General features: G+C 50.4%; 1 protein-coding gene across 1 annotated transcript in view; it reads left to right on the top strand.

Moving 5' to 3' along the window:
- The window catches only part of LOC115390469 (glycine receptor subunit beta-like), a 16576-nt gene extending 7342 nt beyond the window's left edge, over positions 1–9234 (top strand). Inside the window, exons 6-10 of the mRNA XM_030094353.1 lie at positions 1464–1601; positions 2779–2931; positions 3043–3191; positions 3818–3979; positions 8910–9234. Coding sequence (XP_029950213.1) covers positions 1464–1601; positions 2779–2931; positions 3043–3191; positions 3818–3979; positions 8910–9206 — 899 coding nt within the window. The 3' untranslated portion in view covers positions 9207–9234. The remainder of the gene's footprint in view (positions 1–1463; positions 1602–2778; positions 2932–3042; positions 3192–3817; positions 3980–8909) is intronic.
- Positions 9235–16616: the final 7382 nt, after the last annotated feature.

Here is a 16616-nt window from a genome sequence, read left to right as displayed (position 1 = left end):
AGCTGAAGCTGAGCTAAAGTTAAAGCTGAAGCTGAAGCTGAGCTAAAGCTAAAGCTGAAGCTGAGCTGAAGCTGAGCTAAAGCTGAAGCTGAGCTGAAGCTGAAGCTGAAGCTGAAGCTGAGCTAAAGCTGAAGCTGAGCTAAAGCTAAAGCTGAAGCTGAGCTAAAGCTAAAGCTGAAGCTGAGCTGAAGCTGAGCTAAAGCTAAAGCTAAAGCTGGAGCTGAAGCTGAGCTGAAGCTGAAGCTGAAGCTGAGCTGAAGCTGAGCTAAAGCTAAAGCTTAAGCTGAAGCTGAGCTGAAGCTAAAGCTGAAGCTAAAGCTAAAGCTGAAGCTGAGCTAAAGCTAAAGCTGAGCTGAAGCTGAAGCTGAGCTAAAGCTAAAGCTGAAGCTGAGCTAAAGTTGAAGCTGAAGCTGAGCTAAAGCTAAAGCTGAGCTGAAGCTGAGCTAAAGCTGAAGCTGAGCTGAAGCTAAAGCTGAAGCTGAGCTGAAGCTGAAGCTGAGCTAAAGCTGAAGCTGAGCTGAAGCTGAGCTAAAGCTAAAGCTAAAGCTGAAGCTGAAGCTGAGCTAAAGCTGAAGCTGAGCTGAAGCTGAGCTAAAGCTAAAGCTAAAGCTGGAGCTGAAGCTGAGCTAAAGCTAAAGCTGAAGCTGAAGCTGAGCTAAAGCTAAAGCTGAAGCTGAGCTGAAGCTAAAGCTGAAGCTAAAGCTAAAGCTGAAGCTAAGCTAAAGCTGAGGCTGAGCTGAAGCTAAAGCTGAAGCTAAAGCTAAAGCTGAAGCTGAGCTTAAGCTGAGCTGAAGCTAAAGCTGAAGCTGAAGCTAAAGCTAAAGCTAAAGCTAAAGCTGAAGCTGAAGCTAAAGCTAAAGCTAAAGCTAAAGCTGAGCTGAAGCTGAAGCTAAAGCTAAAGCTGAAGCTGAAGCTGAAGCTAAAGCTGAAGCTGAGCTAAAGCTAAAGCTGTGCTGAAGCTGAGCTAAAGCTGAAGCTGTGCTGAAGCTGAGCTGAGCTAAAGCTTAAGCTGAAGCTGAGCTGAAGCTGAGCTGAAGCTGAAGCTGAAGCTGAGCTAAAGCTAAAGCTGAAGCTGAAGCTGAAGCTGAAGCTGAGCTGAAGCTGAAGCTGAGCTAAAGCTTAAGCTGAAGCTGAGCTGAAGCTAAAGCTGAAGCTGAGCTAAAGCTGAAGCTGAAGCTGAGCTAAAGCTAAAGCTGAAGCTGAGCTCAAGCTGAAGCTGAGCTGAAGCTGAGCTGAGCTAAAGCTGAAGCTAAAGCTGAAGCTAAAGCTAAAGCTGAAGCTGAGCTGAAGCTTAAGCTGAAGCTAAAGCTGAAGCTAAAGCTGAAGCTAAAGCTAAAGCTGAAGCTGAGCTGAAGCTGAGCTGAAGCTAAAGCTGAAGCTGAAGCTGAGCTGAAGCTAAAGCTGAAGCTGAAGCTGAGCTGAAGCTGAGCTGAAGCTGGAGCTGTTGATCTGTTTCCTTGCAGTCGGCTACACCACCAGCGACCTGGTCTTCATGTGGCAGTCCGACCCGGTCCAGATGGACGAGATCGCTCTGCCGCAGTTCGACATCAAACAAGAAGACATCAAGTATGGAAACTGCACCAAGTACTACCAAGGCACCGGTCAGTGGTTCAGCGGCGGCGTTACGTAATGCATGACGGCTTGGGTATGAATCACCGGCGTCAGTCCGTCGTTAGAGATGGCGTCGGTGGCGGGTGGAGCTGAGAATTTCAGCCGTTTCTGGAGTTTCTGATGGGTGTGTGTTGGAGAGGCTCAGTTTTTCTCTGTCGTCCCCACAGCCACATTTCTGGCTCAGTCTCAACAAATTGTTAGGGCTGGGCCTGCGTTAACGCACTGCTTTCTGAACGCCGGCAAATATTTCCGTCAGGCGTTAGCGCCCCCCATGCCTCTGTACTTTTGAATTTGTTATTGAATTTTATGCACAATGCGATTAATCGCGATTAATTGCAGAAAAATTATGCGATTAATCACGATTAAGAAATTTAATCGTTGCCCAGCACTACAAATTATAGATGGAAACAGGAAGACTCCCGGTGATTCTCACAATGCTTTCACTTGCTCTCCGTCTCAGACGGTTCTGTTTGAGGAGAGAGCAGAACGTTCTGCCGCCGCCCGGCCGTCAAGAGACACGGTTCCTCCTGAGTCCTAAAGATCACACACTTTTAAAAACTGGCAACACACACACCTGCTGAGTGCAGCTGGTCTCCATGGCAACACACACACCTGCTGAGTGCAGCTGGTCTCCATGGCAACACACACACCTGCTGAGTGCGGCTGGTCTCCATGGCAACACACACACCTGCTGAGTGCAGCTGGTCTCCATGGCAACACACACACCTGCTGAGTGCAGCTGGTCTCCATGGCAACACACACACCTGCTGAGTGCAGCTGGTCTCCATGGCAATGATTCTGGTTCCAAACAGAGCCCGGGTCTCGTCAGAACCAATTAGAACCCGTTCAAAATGCAGATTTTCAGAGTGTAAATAAACCAACAAAGCTCCTGGTTCCAGACCCGGTTCTGGTCTCTGTCTCCACGTTCTTCTGGACCAGACTCTGACTCTCATATAAATCATCGGCTGATTCTTTTTTTGTCATGAGTTACAGTTCAGCATCAATCAGCCAATCACGGCTCCTCCTCTGTCCTCGTGATGCGGTCACGTGACAGGCTGGACCAATCACATTACATCCTCTTTCAAATCTCCCTGCTGGAAGCTCCAGCCGCCGTGGGGGACGCCACGCCTGCGGCCCCCGTCACGGCGCCCTCTGCTGTGGTTGCAGGGTACTACACCTGCGTGGAGGTGATCTTCACGCTGCGCCGCCAGGTGGGCTTCTACCTGATGGGGGTCTACGCTCCCACCCTGCTCATCGTGGTTCTGTCCTGGCTATCGTTCTGGATCAACCCCGACGCCTCGGCTGCCAGGGTGCCGCTGGGTGAGTGTCTCGCAACAAACCATGGAAACCATTCCTCAGCATCGGCCAGAACATTAAGACCACTGATTAGCAGGCGCTACCTGTTTATCCTGTCTTCCAAATCTCTGCCAGGGATTCTGTCCGTCCTGTCCCTGTCCAGCGAGAGCATGTCTCTGGCCTCCGAGCTGCCCAAGGTGTCCTACGTGAAGGCCATCGACATCTGGCTCATCGCCTGTCTGCTGTTCGGCTTCTCGTCCCTGGTGGAGTACGCCGTGGTGCAGGTCAGTGTGAGACCCAGACCCCCAGTCCTGCAGCTGAGAGCCCCGAGGACCGCAGGGGCCCGAGGACTGCAGGGGCCCGAGGACTGCAGGGGTCCCGAGGACTGCAGGGGACTGCAGGGGTCCTGAGGACTGCAGGGGACTGCAGGGGTCCTGAGGACTGCAGGGGTCCCGAGGACTGCAGGGGCCCCGAGGACTGCAGGGGACTGCAGGGGACTGCAGGGGTCCTGAGGACTGCAGGGGCCCCGAGGACTGCAGGGGACTGCAGGGGACTGCAGGGGTCCTGAGGACTGCAGGGGCCCCGAGGACTGCAGGGGACTGCAGGGGACTGCAGGGGTCCCGAGGACTGCAGGGGACTGCAGGGGTCCTGAGGACTGCAGGGGTCCCGAGGACTGCAGGGGCCACAAGGGTCACGGGGGTCACGAGGGCTGTAGCTTTTCATGAAGTCTTTGTGTAGTTTGTGTCGTTCAAACACTCTGTGTAGATTTTCTTTCTTGTGTGAAAAACTCTTCAGTAACAAACTGATGGAGCGACGCAGTCTGGCTCTCCTGGAAATCTGTCTTTCACTAATTCTCTTTCCTTGTGTGTGTGTGTGTGTGTGTGTGTGTGTGTGTGTGTGTGTCCTGCAGGTGATCCTGAACAGTCCCAGGCTGATTGAAGAGGAAAAAGCCAAAATGGCCACGAAAGAAAAGGCTTTGAAGGAGAAGGAAGGAAAGAAGACGGCCAACAATAAAAACAACAACACCGTGAACGGGACAGGCGGAACGCCGCTGCACGTCAACACACTGCAGGTAGACACACACACTGCAGGTAGACACACACACTGCAGGTAGACACACACTGCAGGTAGACACACACACTGCAGGTAGACACACACACTGCAGGTAGACACACACACTGCAGGTAGACACACACACTGCAGGTAGACACACACACTGCCCCACAAAGCCCAGTGAGTCTGGCCCAGCAGTGGCCCACACAGCTCCCTCACACTTGGCCACGTATCACAGTGAATTACGGCACTTGGGAGTTCCACCTCTGGCTGCCACATCTGGCCCACGACTGTGCCGTGTCTCAGCCACCTATCAGCCAGATGTGGCCCTGTCCCGGCCCAGTGTTGGGCCAGATAAGTTTTAGTTTTTCCCCCAGATGTCAATCACCTGTTTGACCACAGCCGGCCCGAAGGAGGACCAGACAAGTTTCAGAACTGGTTCCAGATGTCAGCCTGAACTAAACCGTAACCGGGCCACTTCTTTCATACACTCACTTGCCGTATTTGGCCCAGAAAACAAAATGCTCCGACAATGACAGTTTCAAATATATTTTATTGATACAATTGAAATATAATCTTAAAACAATATATAAAATTACCAAGTTTAATACTATAAACGTTTTAAAGCAAAGCAAAGTTTTACACAACATATATCCCACACTGAACACAAATGCCCACCAAAAGTGGGATATGTAGTTGAAAACAGGAATCAAGCAGCAGAAATAAAGTTTGGAGTAAGTGGAAAACTTGTGAAGGACTGGAAAAAGCCGAAGTTACTCTGACAGCAATGAATACAACAGAAAGTCGATGTAGTGGATGTTGAGCACAAAGAAGTCCCAACAGCAGAGCAGTGTGAGTAGTCCTGGATGCCATGCAGGATGATCTGATCCTCCAGCGCCACAGCCAGCTCCGTCAGATCCTCCCCCTCTGGTATTCTGAGGATTCCCACGTTCAATCCCCTCGTCACGTCGTCCTCCATCTGTGGCTCCTCAAAGATAATAAGAAAAACAAAAAAAGCACTGTTAGAATTTTTACTTGTCTGCAAATTCCTTAAAGTTTCAAAACAGAGATTTGAAGGGGCTGTATCATGCAAAATTCACTTTTTGTATGTTTTAACCTTGTTACATAGTTATGTTCTCATCAAAAACTCCCCAAAAGCGTTATTTTCCTCCGTGCCTCCGTGTTTGAGCTTTCCTCGTGTTTCTGCTGCTCAGAGAGGCAGCCCCTCCCCCACCGTGAAAACGCTCTGTTTCCCATGGAGAAGTTGCACGCCCTTTCCCTATCATTGACAAAGTTAGACAAGCTCATAAATACCTTTTCCGTGTCTCTTGGTCCAGTGGCTGGCTCCCAGCTGTTAGCATCATAGTTAGCTTAGCTCAATTGCTGGAAGTCAATAGGAGACAGAGCCGGACTGACGAAAGTGGACAAAATCCTCCTTCCAGTGGTCCAGGGGACGGCGTATTAGCACGTGAAGTAAATCCCAATGGTTATAAAACATTTTAAAAGTAGGGCTGTCAAATGATTAAAATTTTAATCAGATTAATCACAGCTTACAAATTAATTAATCATGATTAATCACAAATAATCGCAATTTCCAACTATGTCTGAAATATACCCTTTTTTCCTGTATTGCATTAAAGGTGCTGTAGGCAGGATTCTGCATCTCCGCCATCTTGCTTAGGTTTACCTATTTGACCGATCTAAGATGGTGATTTGAGACCCAGCACAGCCAATCCTGTCCTGTTTTCTCTGACATCACGCCCTTACGCAAGTTAAGCCCCTCCCACAAGAACGTGTGACGAACGCCCCTCGACCAATCACGGTTAGAGCCTCATGGGCTCTTCTGATAGGTCAAAGATACCTGGAGCTGTGGAGATTCCTTTTCAGCTCAGAACAGAGACAGATGGAAACGCTGCACCCTCGCGGTAGTGCAATTATGCTACACTCCTAAAGGATTACCAATGGGTACTCTGACATTTAATCTAAAGAAAACACAGAAAAATTAGCATTGACTAGCAAAATCCTGCCTACAGCACCTTTAACAAAAAAATGACAGGACATGATTGTATCAGTGGTGGGCCGTCAGGGCCTGCAAAGCCTTCTCTGCTGGCCTAAAAAGTATCTGAATTACAGACTGAGCGCCTTCTAGCTAGCTACACTAACAACAGCATATCCAGGCCTTCTGATTTACATTCACCAAGAGATACAGTAGGGGGCGGTATGCACCTAAGTTGTTGGTCGCCTACCTCAGTTATTCCAAAGAAGAAGAAGAAGAAGACCTGAAGAGAAATAAAACTTATGCCAGAAATCCCACAGGGCAGCTGAACTTTCAGCCCTGGCTTTATGGAACTGAAACGCACCGATAATCTATATGACAGAGCAGTTGAACTCTTTTTGAGGAAGGAAAGGAGGTTGGTTTTGTTTACAAATAATGGGGATTTTGGTGAGTAAAATGTTCCTCTTTTCCTAAATAATATTGCTGTTTTATTAAGTTGTTGATGCTCATTGTATGTGCACAGATGTAGTAGGAGACTAGTGCTCTTCAGCAAAGGCATTTATTCTGGCTGCACAAGTATCTATCTGCTGTGCAACAACTCTTTATGTGCATATCTGCATAATAAGTTTTTTTTTTTTGTAGACAAAATAGTTAATGAGAGGTGGATTGGTTCAGGCGGATCTGTTCTGAAGGCTTTAGTGTGAAATGCACGGTCCGCCACTGGATTATATATATTTAACATGTGATGTGTTTTTTATTTAAGGCTCCAAATAAAATAAATATTCAAAAAACTAAAACATGCACACCATAATGTGTGTGTGTGCAGCGCGCCCTCTGCAGTCCCTCTACAGTTGGCTTTTGGCAGGAATCACATTTTCAGGTCTGTAACAAATGTAGTACCACAAGAAAAGTAAAACTAAGAGAAACCACACTTTTTTCTTACACAATTCAACAGGTGATTCTAGCCAGTGTTCCTTTTTGTGTGGAAAACAGAAAACTGCTTCAACATTTTTTTAATCAAACAAGTAGAATCCATGGGGCCAGCGGCTGACCTCCCTCCATACTGCTGTCTTCTTCTGTTGTGATAAATGAGTTGACGCCAGGCCTCCTCTGCCTCCTGTCTGCTGCCTCAGAGCTGAGGCTTCTTCTTCTTCTTCGGTGCTTAAAGCTCGTGTCCGGAGTTTTGAAAGAGAGAGGTTTTTTGAATCCAGCGTCTGGAGTTTCCGCCTATCCTCTGCTTTCATGAGCGACCAAGCCACGCCCCTTTAATCGTGCACGCTATTATCCGTTTACGGTGGATGTTCAGCAGGCAGTGGATATATCCGAGGTAAGCGGGGCGGCTGCTGCAGAGCTAACTCTCCTCTGCTGGGCGAGCGGCCGTGCTCTCTGGCTGCTCCACATGTTGATGGACAACACGAGAATGCGGAAGCTCGAACTCTATTGGCTGAAGCTGACCGGCGCTTTCTCAGATAACATGGGGGTCTATGAGACGAAGGCTATTATATTATTGTATCGAACCAGACTAACACATTGAAGCTCTGATAAAAAATGGTACATACATTGGAAACGAACTGGAACTCCTGACACAAGCTTTAACAGCAGCTTGTATTCCATGCGGGTGCACGGCCGCCACCGCTGGTAGAGGCGAGGCTTGTCACGATGCGCATGTGTTAAATTGCGTTAAAAATTTTAATTAGATTAACGCGTTATTTTTGATAGCCCTATTTAAAAGACGTGTTTTCTTTTCAATCCGTTAAAATAATGTTTTGATACACACAGATCAGCACAAGCATAGCGCTCTGTGGAAGGATATACCGGCGCACAGCGGCTGAGTCTATGGCCGCTACTGCTGTGCTCCAGTAGATCCTTCCAGAGTTCTGCCATGCGCAGGTCTGTGTATCAAAACGTTAAAGTGCTGGGTTTTAAGCCACCTGACCTATTCTACCCCAGAGATGGGGTCGGATTAAGTCCCTAGGTGTTCTCTGAACAATTGAGTCTTCAATTGTCTCTTGAAAGTAGAGCGGGACTCGGCAGAACGCACAGAGTCTGGTAGTTCGATCCACCATCTGGGAACAGCAGAGGAGAGTCTGGCTGGAGGTTCAGAGCCGAGCTGAGCTGGAAGCTCCAGACGTCTCTCACATGCAGAGCGACGCAACATTCAGATGATAGCTTTAGCTAACTGTGCACTTTAATGTTCCCTCTAGTTCCCCGCAGACATAACAGCCGCAGTGCTAACTATCTAGCAGCACAGGTAGCTAGCGCTGCTAGTAGCTCGGTAGCTAGTTCACAGGCTAAAAACAAACAAAGAAATACAACACGTCGTGTCGTGACCAGCTGAAAGGATGGAACCACCGTCTGTCCGATACCAAACATAAGTACTGGTTTATTCCACCAGGAGGTCCTGCAGTGGAGACGGAGCCCTCTAGTGGTGAATTCCCATAATGCTTCGACGTGCCGACGTTCAGAATGAGGGGAAATGTCCCTCCTGTGAATGAAGAGCAAGTTTAGCTCAAGTGATGCGACAGATGGAAGCGAGTGTTTGGTCCAGCAGCCGGTCTAGTCCGGTCCAGTCCGATCCGGTCCGGTCTGGTCCGGTCCGGCCTGCTGTCGGAGGTTTTAGCCACAGTGTGACTTCCTGTCTCATTGGGACGGTCTAAACCGTCCTGAGACGGTTCGGCTGCTGACGGCGCTGTGCTCCACTCAGATGAAGGAGCTCGGGGATGAGTCAGGAAACCCATGCTGAGGAGGAATGTGCAGTCCCCCCCCCCCTCCTGTGTCTGAACCAGGACAGGAAGTGAAGAGACCGTCACGCCGTCCTTTCAAATGTATTTTCAGTTTAATCGTCTCTAATGTGCAAACCCCACCTGCATGCTCCACCCCTCCCGCTCCACCCCTCCTGCTCCACCGCCCCCCCCCCAGGCGGTGCAGAGGGACTAACTGTCCTCTGTCTCAGCAGGTGGTGGAGACTCGCTGTAAGAAGGTCTGCACCTCCAAGTCGGACCTCCGCTCCAACGACTTCAGCATCGTGGGCTCTCTGCCGCGAGACTTCGAGCTCTCGAACTTCGACTGCTACGGCAAGCCGGTGGAGGTGACGGGGGTCCTCAAGTCACAGAGCAAGGCCAACAAGAAGCCGCCGCCGCCCAAGCCCGTCATCCCCGCCGCCGCCAAGCGCATCGACCTGTACGCCCGGGCGCTCTTCCCCTTCTCCTTCCTCTTCTTCAACGTGGTCTACTGGTCCGTCTACCTGTGACGTCCCCTGGGACCGATCCGGACGGACGGACCGGCCGGCCCCGCCCATCCCGACCCCCGTGAACCGACGCCCACCAACCGAACCCGGATCAGAGCCGAGGGCCCGCTGCGGTCCACACCGTCCCGGCTTGAACCCCCTTTGAGTCTGAGCTTTAGGTAGGCACTGCATGTGTGTGTCCAACCGGGACAACGTGCTTCATGTCCCCGAACCCCGCCGCGGTCGCTCTGGATGCTCCGGACGCTCCGGACACTCTGGACGCTCTGGACGCTCCGGACGCTCCGGACGCTCCGGACACTCTGGACGCTCTGGACGCTCTGGACGCTCCGGACGCTCTGGACGCTCCGGACGCTCCGTACGCTCTGCTGTGCTTCAGAAAAACCTGCCGAGACACTACGCTAGGAGGGACCAGCCTCCAACCTCATGGCCTTCCCAGATCCCGATTGATCCCGTAAATTATGATCCTGAACTTCAAGGCCTTCCCAGATCCCGATTGATCCCCGTAAATTATGATCCCGAACCTCAAGACTTTCCCAGATCCCAAATGATCCCGAACTTCAAGGCCTTCCCAGATCCTGATTGATCCCGTAAATTATTATCCTGAACTTCAAGGCCTTCCCAGATCCCGATTGATCCCCGTAAATTATGATCCCGAACCTCAAGACTTTCCCAGATCCCAAATGATCCCGAACTTCAAGGCCTTCCCAGATCCTGATTGATCCCGTAAATTATGATCCTGAACTTCAAGGCCTTCCCAGATCCTGATTGATCCCCGTAAATTATGATCCCGAACCTCAAGACTTTCCCAGATCCCAATTTATCCCGAACTTCAAGGCCTTCCCAGATCCTGATTGATCCTCGTAAATTATGATCCCGAACTTCAAGGCCTTCCCAGATCCTGATTGATCCTCGTAAATTATGATCCCGAACTTCAAGGCCTTCCCAGATCCCGAGTGATCCCGTAAAATCATGATCCCGAATTTTAAGGCTTTTCTAGATCCCGATTGATCCCCATAAATCGTGATCCCGAACTTCAAGGCCTTCCCAGATCCTGATTGATCCTCGTAAATTATGATCCCGAACTTCAAGGCTTTTCCAGATCCCGATTGATCCCTGTGATCTGAGCAGGAGGCGGAGTCAGACAGACGGTTATTTCAAAACAGCAACACTGAACGAAACAGACATTTCTATGAGGAGAGGGCAGTCATTTCTCAATCCTATGGAGAAGTGCTTACATTGGGTTTGTTTAGTTGTTTTTGTTTGTTTGTTTGTTTGTTTGTTTGTTTGTTTGTTTGTTTGTGGCAGACCTTCCCCTGTGGACGGTGTGATGCTGCCTCCCCCATGCTTCCCTCCTCAGATGGCATCTTTGGTTTTGGACCTTGACCCCCGGTGGGGGCGGGGCCATCCTGACCTCTTAGCCACTGAGCTGTAACAACATGAAAAGTGGGCGGAGCCATGTGTCGCCCTCCAGCTGACCGGTGGCATCAGGCCACTTCCTCCTGTAGTTTCTGACCTTTGACCTCCTGGTGGCTGTGGAGGTGGCTCTACTGCCGGCATGCGGACCGTCTACCGGTCTCTTCCAGGCGTTGAGTCGTTTCTCTTAAGAACAACTTTTATTTTGAAAGGCCGACTTCAGGAGTTTTCCGTGTTCCTAGAAAGAGTTTGGACCTTGAAGGCATCAGCTGACTGAGGGGCCACATCCGAACCCCGGACTCTGACAGACCGGTGGAAACGTTGTTCTGTTTGAAGCTGTGTCCTCGCCGCCTGGCGAGCCGTCTGTCTGAACGCCGCTCTCCCCGGATCGCCAGAACCGAACCGTCCAGCTGGAGGAGAACCACTTCCTGTCCCGCTCTGCTCCGGCGTCCAGGAGGAGCTTCGTGATTCGGACCACATTTAGACTGAAGGAATGGAGCGTTGAAGACCGAAACACGTCGCCCCCTGCATGAGAAACAGGATAAAGCGCCGCCACAGAGCCGGGAGTGTTCCGCCCCCGTTCTGATCTCTATGCAACACAGCAGCAGGTCCGTGAACCGTCCAGCACCGAGTCCCTCAGAGACCGCTTGCTTCTGAAAGTCTGCCAGCGATTCACTGAAGCTCTTCTACATCCGGCCAGCTTTTATTTTAGAGGAAACACCAGTCTCTTTAGTCATGTGAGTCTTTCCAGTCTGGCCAGACTGAGGTGCTGCTGAGATCTCATTGAGCTCGGCGGTTCTCGTGAAGCTTTAGAAGTCCGGCTGGTTCCTGCTGATGTACCGCCCCAGACGGTTCCTCCAGACGGTTCCTCCAGACGGTTCCTCCTGACGTACCGCTCCAGACGGTTCCTCCAGACGGTTCCTCCTGACGTACCGCTCCAGACGGTTCCTCCTGACGTACCGCTCCAGACGGTTCCTCCTGACGGTTCCTCCTGACGGTTCCTCCTGACGGTTCCTCCTGACGTACCGCTCCAGACGGTTCCTCCAGACGGTTCCTCCTGACGTACCGTTCCAGACGGTTCCTCCTGACGTACCGCTCCAGACGGTTCCTCCTGACGTACCGCTCTAGACGGTTCCTCCTGACGTACCGCTCCAGACGGTTCCTCCTGACGTACCGCTCCAGACGGTTCCTCCTGACGTACCGCTCCAGACGGTTCCTCCTGACGTACCGCTCCAGACGGTTCCTCCTGACGTACCGTTCCAGACGGCTCCTCCTGACGTACCGCTCCAGACGGTTCCTCCAGACGGTTCCTCCTGACGTACCGCTCCAGACGGCGACACAAGCTGACCATTCCTCGCTCGCTGCTCAAGCTCCAATGACTTTATATCAAACTCTCTTATGCAACAGCTTGGCTGCTGAACCCCGAACCCCGAATCCTGAACCCTGAACCCTGAACTCTGAACCCTGAACCCTGAATCCTGCGCTCCGTCTTTCACGTTTGCCTTCCCAGCATTGCAAAATATGTATGAGCTTTTTTCAGGAAAATGCAATAAAGGTTTGTTTTGCTCAGGAGAAGCTGTGTGACGTTTCACTCTCCACCCTCACGGCTTCCTCCACCCTCACAGCTTCCTCCACCCTGACAGCTTCCTCCACCGTGACAGGGTTCCTCCGCCCTCTGCTCCATCATTCAGTCGCTCTGTTAAAAAGGTCATGAGAACAACAGAATGTCATCAAAAGGCTCGGGGAGATATGGGTCACTGGTTCTGTTAAAAGGATCGTGTGACTTTAGAGAGGAACTTTTTTTTGTTCCATGTATTGTACTGTTGCTTGGGGGAGCTCATTAAGGGGCGCACGCATTAAGACGCACAGGGGGCGCTGTGCTGTAGTTCTGTGACGTTCAATGGACGAGTCGTTCGTCTTAATGGCTCTTCTAAGTAGGGCCCGACCGATTCATCGGCCGATATGAGCCCTTTTCAAAATATTCATCATCGGCCGGGTTTTTGCCGATAGAACGCCGATACACTCTTAATTTCTCATAAAGCAGTAAATGGTGAATGAAGTGTCGGGAGTCGTGCAGAATAATGTCCTTGCACCGTTTGTCCACCAGAGGGGGCTCTGACTCCATTCACATCCTTAGTCCTACTGCTGTTTTCACAGCTAAGCTGAGAAAGCTAAGCTAAGCTACAACCAGGAAACATTGCAAACATTACTTTAGCCTTACCGAGCGGACGTGCATGTTTATTGTTGATGCCCCGTTTTCCCAGTGAACGACGAACGTGAGTACCATCACCCAGCAGAGTGCATGTTCCCTGTCAGCTGTGATCTGTGCGCTTTTCCGTGCCGTGCCGTGCCGTGCCGTGCCGTGCCGTGCCGTGCCGTGCCAGCCTTCCTCATTTGGGTGGATGATGTTGGTTCATTCTTGCCGCTGTTAAGTTGTCCACATGTAGTCATTCAGTAGTTTAAATGAGTGTTTTTTTCCTGAATGATTAACCGACGGAGTGTCGGAGTTTGTGCCGGCGGGAGCGCTTGTTTCTACCCCCGCGCATTTCAGGCGGGCGGAGTTAGTCTATGTTATGTTGTTTGTCATTCAATTAGACCCTCTAGGCATCCGCGATTCCGTGATCGCAGAATTTTTCGCGGAAATCACGTCTGTCTGCGGATTCACGGACCTTCCCTGGATTTTAATGCGGAATCTAAACTTTTTCTCTGTAGATTCCTGGTGGGTGTGTTCACTGGGGGGAGGGGTTAATAATGATTACCATTACTGTCTGTGTTCAGCAACCGTCATGATGTCGTGTCACTGTTAGTTTTACTTTGGCAGAAACTACTACAACGTGACTGGCTGGAACAGCATCTCACTGTGTGTGTTGTTATGCAGTAATATTAGTGTCGGACTATTTGTGATCATTATATATTCAAAATGCAAGTCTGTCAAAGACATGTTTTTGTACTTGAAAATTCCTCTCTGTTGTAAAGTTAAACAAATACTAAAGGACAAAGTGCTGTAAAACAGTAAAATATTCTGCCTGCAATTTATATTTTTGCTGTTGTAAGTGTTTAGGGACCAAAACAGAAGTTATTTTATTCATTAAATAATTTTTAAATTTATCGGCCGATATATCGGAATTTTTTTCTGTCAAATATCGGAATCGGCATCGGCCTCAAAAAAGCCATATCGGTCGGGCCCTACTTCTGAGTGAACAATGAGAGCCGCTCACAGCCGTCTGAGAGCCGCTTCTTCGTGCAAACTGTCCACGCTTCCTTCACGTGTCTCCTGCATGTCTCCTGTTTGTCTCCTGAGTGTCTCCTGAGTGTCTCCTGAGCGTCTCCTGAGTCCAGCTGTCACCGCTGCCTTCATGTGAACGACCGAGTTTCAGTTTTCCGCAGCAGCTCCAGTCACCTGAACGCAGCAGCTAGCTAGCGGAGGAGGAGTGTCCAGAACCCGGAGCGGAGCCGGGGTTCTGGAAGAACTGGTTTCCTCATTAACTGGCGACTGGGTTTTTAGCAATGGAACGCACGCACGCACACACACACACACACACACACACACACACACGCACGCACACGCGCAGTCTTGTATTTCTATCCTTGTGGGGACCGTCCATTGACTCCCATTCATGTCTAGCCCCTAACCCTGACCCTTACCCTAACCCTAACCCACACCACAACAAAGCCTAACCCTAAAGAAATGTTTTTTGCACTTTTACTTTTTTCAGTAACAACAACATGGTCAAGAAAACACTGTTTCTCCTACTTAGGACCGGAAAAAGGTCCCCACAAGGCACGTCGTTCCACGTTTTGCTATCCTTGTGGGACATTTGGCCCCAACAAGGATAGAAATACGAGAACGCACACACACACACACACACACACACACACACACACACACACACACACACACACACACACACACACACACCATAAAATGCTCGGTTAAAGGATAAGTTCGGTTTAAACAGTTTTCACGTTGTTTATAGAAAGATGTATAACAATATACTCACTCAGAAGGGTTTTCTGATCCGAAAAGTGGTCCGGGAGAAAGTTAGATCCATAGTGGAGCTGCAGACCTCCATATACTGTGAGCCAATGGGGCATCCCTGGCGCCGGGTCTCAAATGGCTTTAATCGTCCAAAAACTCATTAGTTTGACCAATATTTCCTCCTGGTCCCTCAGCCTCTCCTCCACCACAGCCCGGTGTCGCAAAATACCTGCTGTTGGTTTTACAGATCTCTGAAATGAATACAGTGATCTGGAAGTAAACTGAAGTACATTCACCAAGAGACGCAGTAGGTGGCGCTGTGCACCTAAGTTGTTGGTCGCCACCCGCTCCACAGAAGAAGAAGCACATATCTGAACTGCAAACATCTGCTTGGTGAGAACTGTTTAAATCGAACGCCCCCCCCCCCCGGCTGACAGCAGCAGCCACAGCTGGATTTGGAGCTTTGCCCCCCCTGGTAAGACAAATGCCCACCCACAGCTGGCATCCCAGTAACGCCACATAGCAGCATGTTGAAGCTCTTTTCTGGGGACAACGTGCAAGGTAGGCCAGTGTATCAGAAACACATCTCTTAAATCTGTCATTAAACCAATTAAAGAACCAGATGAAAAGTCCTCACTGACAGCGACCCTGCCAGCTGTCAGAAAGTAACGGTTGACTCTACACTGATGAGGCTGATGTCTCTAATGGAGTCGCGTGACGTTCGTCAGGGAGCCAGGCTTTTGAACGGCTCCCTTCAAAGACCCAGAATTCCCAGCTCTACTGTGCTGAAGCTGAAGGAGGCGGAGCACAAAACGTCTCTTTAATGACTGAAAGCGAAGGACAGACTGAAGGACAGACTGGAGGACAGCAGACTGGAGGACAGACTGGAGGACAGCAGACTGGAGGACAGACTGGAGGACAGCAGACTGGAGGACAGCAGACTGGAGGACAGACTGGAGGACAGACTGGAGGACAGACTGGAGGACAGCAGACTGGAGGACAGCAGACTGGAGGACAGACTGGAGGACAGACTGGAGGACAGACTGGAGGACAGCAGACTGGAGGACAGACTGGAGGACAGACTGGAGGACAGACTGGAGGACAGCAGACTGGAGGACAGACTGGAGGACAGACTGGAGGACAGCAGACTGGAGGACAGACTGGAGGACAGCAGACTGGAGGACAGACTGGAGGACAGACTGGAGGACAGCAGACTGGAGGACAGACTGGAGGACAGCAGACTGGAGGACAGCAGACTGGAGGACAGACTGGAGGACAGCAGACTGGAGGACAGACTGGAGGACAGCAGACTGGAGGACAGCAGACAGGTGTGGCAGAGCAGAGACACCTGCTGGTCAGAGGCTGGTACTACAGCCAGGACTCAGTCAGGGTAGAAGAGTCGTCTGTCCTCGTCTCACAGTGGAGGAATTCACAGGAGCAGAGGCTCATGGGGTGGGGGGGGGTACAGTGCAAATCGTAGTCAGGATGATGATAGAAAGGCGAAGGCAAGGAAGATCTCACTGTGGACAATATATATGAGTCTTAAAATATATCAGGAAAATACACACACACACACACACACACACACACACACACACACACACACACACACATATACATATATATATATATATATATATATACACATACACAGATATATATGTATATATACATACATACATACAAATATCTGCAAAATGCTAACGGCAGAGTGAGTGTATTCTAAAGTGTCCATGGCTGCAGGACATTAATGTCCAGGGTCATTGTTCATGTTCTACACAGTGGAGCTGTCCAGTCTGACACCGGTGGACATGAAGGACTTGCTCTGTCCTGCACTGAGGACGTCCGAGTCGCCTGAGCTCCTCCACCGTCCAGCGCAGTGTCTCCTCCAACGTCCAGCACAGTGTCTCCTCCACCGTCCACTGAAGTGGCTCAGAGCTGTTGTCCATCATGGACGTGAGCTTTGCCAATATCCTCCTCTCACTCTTGTCCTCCACAGAGTCCAGAGGACAGCCCAGGAC

Source organism: Salarias fasciatus, chromosome 6 (assembly GCF_902148845.1).
Source record: "Salarias fasciatus chromosome 6, fSalaFa1.1, whole genome shotgun sequence".
In the NCBI taxonomy this organism is placed as follows: domain Eukaryota; kingdom Metazoa; phylum Chordata; class Actinopteri; order Blenniiformes; family Blenniidae; genus Salarias; species Salarias fasciatus.
Note: the sequence above shows the minus strand (reverse complement) of the source record. Positions and strands in the feature narration are given on the sequence as shown.